This window comes from Penaeus vannamei, chromosome 12 (assembly GCF_042767895.1).
Source record: "Penaeus vannamei isolate JL-2024 chromosome 12, ASM4276789v1, whole genome shotgun sequence".
Classification (NCBI taxonomy): Eukaryota; Metazoa; Arthropoda; class Malacostraca; order Decapoda; family Penaeidae; genus Penaeus; species Penaeus vannamei.
In genome coordinates this window covers 15,534,595-15,540,750 of record NC_091560.1, presented here as the reverse complement: position 1 = coordinate 15,540,750, position 6,156 = coordinate 15,534,595, and the positions used below count along the sequence as shown (strand labels likewise).

General features: G+C 60.0%; 3 protein-coding genes across 3 annotated transcripts in view; all 3 read right to left on the bottom strand.

The window, feature by feature from the left end:
* Nucleotides 1–511: 511 nt before the first annotated feature.
* LOC138863483 (putative uncharacterized protein ENSP00000383309) lies at nt 512–3,438 on the bottom strand. Its single transcript, XM_070127634.1, has 3 exons — nt 1,424–3,438; nt 687–1,392; nt 512–574 (listed from the first exon to the last, which is right to left on the bottom strand). Exons 1-3 carry the CDS (start codon nt 3,436–3,438, stop codon nt 512–514), a joined length of 2,784 nt encoding a protein of 927 aa, XP_069983735.1.
* Nucleotides 3,439–3,565: 127 nt separating this feature from the next.
* LOC138863482 (putative uncharacterized protein ENSP00000383309) lies at nt 3,566–4,177 on the bottom strand. Its single transcript, XM_070127633.1, has one exon. It carries the CDS (start codon nt 4,175–4,177, stop codon nt 3,566–3,568), a length of 612 nt encoding a protein of 203 aa, XP_069983734.1.
* A 123-nt stretch (nt 4,178–4,300) lies between these two features.
* The window catches only part of LOC138863481 (putative uncharacterized protein ENSP00000383309), a 5,580-nt gene continuing 3,724 nt past the window's right edge, over nt 4,301–6,156 (bottom strand). The window contains exon 2 of the mRNA XM_070127632.1: nt 4,301–6,156. This exon is cut by the window's right edge and continues 965 nt beyond it. Within this exon, the coding sequence (XP_069983733.1) occupies nt 4,301–6,156 (1,856 nt within the window).

Sequence of the window (6,156 nt, the reverse complement as noted above, 5' to 3'; positions counted from 1 at the left end):
GTTGGAGGAGCTGCCAGCAGAGGAGCAGTTGGAGGAGCTGCCAGCAGAGGAGCAGTTGGAGGAGCTGCCAGCAGAGGAGCAGTTGGAGGAGCTGCCAGCAGAGGAGCAGTTGGAGGAGCTGCCAGCAGAGGAGCAGTTGGAGGAGCTGCCAGCAGAGGAGCAGTTGGAGGAGCTGCCAGCAGAGGAGCAGTTGGAGGAGCTGCCAGCCGAGGAGTAGTTGGAGGAGCTGCCAGCAGAGGAACAGTTGGAGGAGCTGCCATCCGAGGAGCAGTCGGAGGAGCTGCCAGCAGAGGAGCAGTCGGAGGAGCTGCCAGCAGAGGAGCAGTCGGAGGAGCTGCCAGCAGAGGAGCAGTCGGAGGAGCTGCCAGCAGAGGAGCAGTCAGAGGAGCTGTCAGCAGAGGAGGAGCAGTCAGAAGAGCTGCCAATAGAGGAGCAATTGGATGAGCTGTCATCGTAGGAGCAGTTGTAGGAGCTGCTAGCAGAGTAGTCAGATGAGCCATTCGAGGAACAGTCAGAGAAGCAGCCAGCAGAGGAGCAGTTCGATGAGCTGCCAGCAGAGGAGCAGTTCGATGAGCTGCCAGCAGAGGAGCAGTTCGATGAGCTGCCAGCAGAGGAGCAGTTCGATGAGCTGCCAGCAGAGGAGCAGTTCGATGAGCTGCCAGCAGAGGAGCAGTTCGATGAGCTGCCAGCAGAGGAGCAGTTCGATGAGCTGCCAGCAGAGGAGGAGCAGTCGGAGGAGCTGCCAGCCGACGAGCAGTCGGAGCTGCCACCAGAGGAGCAGTCGGAGAAGCTGCCAGCAGAGGAGCAATCGGAGGAGCTGCCAGCAGAAGAGCAGTCGGAGGAGCTGCCAGCCGAGTAGCAGTTGGATGAGCTGCCAGCAGAGGAGGAACAGGCGGAGGAGCTGCCAGCAGAGGAGCAGTTGGAGAAGCTGCCAGCCAAGGAGCAGTTGGATGAGCTGCCAGCAGAGAAGTAATTGGATAAGCTGCCAGCCAAAGAGCAGTCGGAGGAGCTGCCAGTAGAGGAGCAGTTGGAGGAGCTTCCAGCCGAGGAGCAGTTGGAGGAGCTGCCAGCAGAGTAGCAGTTGTGAAGGAGCTACCAGCAGAGGAGTAATTGGATAAGTTGCCAGCCAAGGAGCATTTGGAGGAGCTGCCAGCAGAGGAGCAGTTGGAAGAGCTGCCAGCAGAGGAGCTGCCAGCAGAGGAGCAGTCGGAGGAGCTGCCAGCCAAGTAGCAGTTGGATGAGTTGCCAGCCGAGGAGCTGCCAGCAGAGGAACAGTCAGAGGAGCTGCCAGCAGAGGAGCAGTCGGAGAAGCTGCCAGCCAAGGAGCAGTTGGATGAGCTGCCAGCAGAGGAGCAGTCGGAGATGCTGCCAGCCAAGGAGCAGTTGGATGAGCTGCCAGCAGAGGAGTAATTGGATAAGCTGCCAGCCAAAGAGCAGTCGGAGGAGCTGCCAGCAGAGTTCAGTTGGAGGAGCTGCCAGCAGAGGAGCAGTTGGAGGAGCTGCCATCCGAGGAGCAGTCGGAGAAGCTGCCAGCCAAGGAACAGTTGGAAGAGCTGCCAGCAGAGGAGTAATTAGATAAGCTGCCAGCCAAAGAGCAATCGGAGGAGCTGCCAGCAGAGGAACAGTCGGAGGAGCTGCCAGCCGACGAGCTGCCGGAGGTGCCAGCAGAGGAGCAGTTGGATGAGCTGTCATCCGTGGAGCAGCCGGAGAAGCTGCCAACAGAGGAGCAGTTCGATGAGCTGCCAGCAGAGGAGCAGTTGGAAGAGCAGTTGGAGGAGCTGCCAGCAGAGGAGCAGTCGGAGGAGCTGCCTGCAGAGGAGCAGTCGGAGGAGCTGCCAGCAGAGGAGCAGTCGGAGAAGCTGCCAACAGAGGAGCAGTCGGAGGAGCTGCCAGCAGAAGAGCAGTCGGAGGAGCTGCCAGCAGAGGAGCAGTTGGAGGAGCTGCCAGCAGAGGAGCAGTCAGAGGATCTGCCAGTATAGGAGCAGTTGGAAGAGCTGCCAGCAGAGGAGCAGTCGGAGGAGCTGCCAGCAGAGAAGCAGTCGGAGGAGCTGCCAGCAGAGTAGTTGGAGGAGCTATCAGCAGAGGAATAGTTGGAGGAACTGCTAGCAGAGGAGCTGCCAGCAGAGGAACAGTCTGAGGAGCTGCCAGCAGAGTAGTTGGAGGAGCTGTCAGCAGAGGAGGAGCATTTGGAGGAGCTGCCAGCAGAGGAGCAGTCGGAGGAGCTGCCAGCAGAGGAGCAGTTGGAGGAGCTGTCAGCAGAGAAGCAGTCGGAGGAGCTGTCAGCAGAGGAGGAGCTGCCAGCAGAGGAGCAGTCGGAGGAGCGGCCATCCGAGGAGCATTCGGAGGAGCTGCCAGCCGAGGAGCAGTCGGAGGAGATGACAGCAGAGGAGCAGTCAGAGGATCTGCCAGCATAGGAGCAGTTGGAAGAGCTGCCAGCAGAGGAGCAGTCGGAGGATCTGCCAGCAGAGAAGCTGCCAGCAGAGGAGCAGTCGGAGGAGCTGCCAGCAGAGGAGCAGTCGGAGGACCTGCCAGCAGAGGAATAGTTGGAGGAACTGCTAGCAGAGGAGCTGCCAGCAGAGAAACAGTCGGAGGAGCTGCCAGCAGAGTAGCAGTCGGAGGAGCTGCCAGCAGAGGAGCAGTCGGAGGAGCTGCCAGCAGAGTAGTTGGAGGAGCTGTCAGGAGAGGAGGAGCTGCCAGCAGAGGAGCTGCCAGCCGAGGAGCAGTCGGAGGAGCTGCCAGCAGAGGAGCAGTCGGAGGAGCTGCCAGCAAAGGAGCAGTTGGAGGAGCTGCCAGCAGAGGAACAGTTGGAGGAACTGCTAGCAGAGGAGCTGCCAGCAGAGTAACAGTCGGAGGAGCTGCCAGCAGAGGAGTAATCGGAGGAGCTGCCAGCAGAGGAGCAGTCGGAGGAGCTGCCAGCAGAGGAGTAGTTGGAGGAGCTGCTAGTAGAGTAGTTGGAGGAGCTGCCAGCCGAGGAGCAGTTGGAGGAGCTGCCAGCCGAGGAGCAGTTGGAGGAGGTGCCAGCAGAGGAGCAATTGGAGGAGCTGCCAGCCGAGGAGTAGTTGGAGGAGCTGCCAGCAGAGGAGAAGTCGGAGGAGCTGCCAGCAGAGGAGCAGTCGGAGGAGTTGCCAGCAGAGGAACAGTTGGAGGAACTGCTAGCAGAAGAGCTGCCAGCAGAGTAACAGTCGGAGGAGCTGCCAGCAGAGTAGCAGTTGGATGAGCTGCCAGCCGAAGAGTAGTCGGAGGAGCTGGCAGCCGAGGAGTAGTCGGAGGAGCTGCCAGCAGAGGAGCAGTCAGAGGAGCTGCCAGCAGAGGAGTAGTTGGAGGAGCTGCTAGCAGAGTAGTTGGAGGAGCTGCCAGCAGAGGAGAAGTCGGAGGAGCTGCCATCCGAGGAGCAGTCGGAGGAGCTGCCAACCGAGGAGCAGTTGGAGGAGCTGCCATCCGAGGAGCAGTTGGAGGAGCTGCCAGCCGAGGAGCAGTCGGGGAGTTGCCAACAGAGGAGCAGTCGGAAGAGCTGCCAGCACAGGTGTAGTTGGAAGAGCTGCTAACAGATTAGTTGAAGGAGAATTCAGCAGAGGAGCAGCTCCTTCTCTACTGGTAACTCCTCCGACTGCTCCTCTGCTGCCAGCCGAGGAGCAGTTGGTGGAGCTGCCAGCAGAGGAGCAGTTGGAGGAGCTGCCAGTAGAGGAGCAGTCGGAGGAGCGGCCAGCAAAGGAGCAGTTGGAGGAGCTGCCAGCAGAGGAGCAGTTGGGGGAGCTGCCAGCAGAGGAGCAGTTGGAGGAGCTGCCAGCAGAGAAGTTGGAGGAGCTTCCAGCCGATGAACAGTCAGAGAATCTGCCAGCAGAGGAGCAGTTGGAGGAGCTGCCAGCAGAGGAGCAGTTGGAGGAGCTGCCAGCAGAGGAGCAGTCGGAGGAGCTGCCAGCAGAGTAGCAGTCAGAGGATCTGCCAGCAGAGGAGCAGTTGGAGGAGCTTCCAGCCGAGGAGCAGTTGGAGGAGCTGCCAGCAGAGTAGCAGTTGTGAAGGAGCTACCAGCATAGGAGTAATTGGATAAGTTGCCAGCCAAGGAGCATTTGGAGGAGCTGCCAGCAGAGGAGCAGTTGGAGGAGTTGCCAGCAGTGTAGCAGTTGTGAAGGAGCTGCCAGCACAGGAGTAATTGGATAAACTGCCAGCCAAGGAGCATTTGGAGGAGCTGCCAGCAGAGGAGCAGTCGGAGGAGCTGCCTTCCGAGTAGCAGTTGGATGAGTTGCCAACCAAGGAGCTGCCAGCAGAGGAGCAGTCGGAGGAGCTGCCAGCAGAGTAGCAGTTATGAAGGAGCTGCCAGCAGAGGAGTAATTGGATAAGCTGCCAGCCAAGGAGCAATTGGAGGAGCTGCCAGCAGAGGAGCAGTCGGAGGAGCTGCCAGCCGAGTAGCAGTTGGATGAGTTGCCAGCCGAGGAGCTGCCAGCAGAGGAGCAGTCGGAGGAGCTGCCAGCAGAGTAGCAGTTGTGAAGGAGCTGCCAGCAGAGGAGTAATTGGATAAGCTGCCAGCCAAGGAGCATTTGGAGGAGCTGCCAGCAGAGGAGCAGTTGGAGGAGTTGCCAGCAGAGTAGCAGTTGTGAAGGAGCTGCCAGCAGAGGAGTAAGTGATACACTGCCAGCCAAGGAGCATTTGGAGGAGCTGCCAGCAGAGGAGCAATTGGAGGAGCTGCCAGCAGAGGAGCAGTTGGAGGAGCTACCAGCAGAGGAGCAGTCAGATGAGCTGCCAGCAGAGGAGCAGTCGGAGGAGCTGCCAGCAGAGGAGCAGTTGGATGAGCTGCCAGCCGAGGAGTAGTTGGAGGAGCTGCCAGCCGAGGAGTAGTTGGAGGAGCTGCAAGCAGAGGAGCTGCCAGCAGAGGAGCAGTCGGAGGAGCTGCCAGCCGATGAGCAGTCAAAGGAGCTGCCAGCAGAGTAGCAGTTGAAGGAGCTGCCAGCCGATGAGCAGTCAAAGGAGCTGCCAGCAGAGGAGCAGTTGGATGAGCTGCCAGCCGAGGAGTAGTTGGAGGAGCTGCCAGCCGAGGAGTAGTTGGAGGAGCTGCAAGCAGAGGAGCTGCCAGCAGAGGAGCAGTCGGAGGAGCTGCCAGCCTATGAGCAGTCGGAGGAGCTGCCAGCCGATGAGCAGTCAAAGGAGCTGCCAGCAGAGTAGCAGTTGAAGGAGCTGCCAGCAGAGGAGCAGTTGGAAGAGCTGCCAGCAGAGGAGCAGTTGGATGAGCTGTCAGCAGAGGAGCAGTCGGAGGAGCTGCCAGCAGAGGAGCAGTCGGAGGAGCTGCCAGCCGATGAGCAGTCGGAGGAGCTGCCAGCAGAGGAGCAGTCGGAGGAGCTGCCAGCCGATGAGCAGTTAAAGGAGCTGCCAGCAGAGTAGCAGTTGAAGGAGCTGCCAGCAGAAGAGCAGTTGGAAGAGCTGCCAGCAGAGGAGCAGTTGGATGAGCTGTCAGCAGAGGAGCAGTCGGAGGAGCTGCCAGCAGAGGAGCAGTCGGAGGAGCTGCCAGCCGATGAGCAGTCGGAGGAGCTGCCAGCAGAGGAGCAGTCGGAGGAGCTGCCAGCCGATGAGCAGTTAAAGGAGCTGCCAGCAGAGTAGCAGTTGAAGGAGCTGCCAGCAGAGGAGCAGTTGGAAGAGCTGCCAGCAGATGAGCAGTTGGATGAGCTGCAAGCAGAGGAGTAGTTGAAGAAACTGCCAACAGAGGAGAAGTCGGAGGAGCTGACAGCCGATGAGCAGTCGGAGGAGCTGCCAGCAGAGGAGCAGTCGGAGGAGCTGCCAGCAGAGGAGCAGTCGGAGGAGCTGCCAGCCGATGAGCAGTCAAAGGAGCTGCCAGCAGAGTAGCAGTTGAAGGAGCTGCCAGCAGAGGAGCAGTTGGAAGAGCTGCCAGCAGATGAGCAGTTGGATGAGCTGCAAGCAGAGGAGTAGTTGAAGAAACTGCCAACAGAGGAGAAGTCGGAGGAGCTGCCAGCCGATGAGCAGTCGGAGGAGCTGCCAGCAGAGTAGCAGGTGAAGAAGCTGCCAGCAGAGTAGTTGGATAAGCTGCCAGCAGAGGAGCAGTTGGAGGAGCTGCCAGCCGAGGAGCAATTGGAGGAGCTGCCAGCAGAAGAGCAGTTGGAGGAGCTGCCAGCCGAGGAGCTATCGGAAGAGCTGCCAGCCGAGGAATAG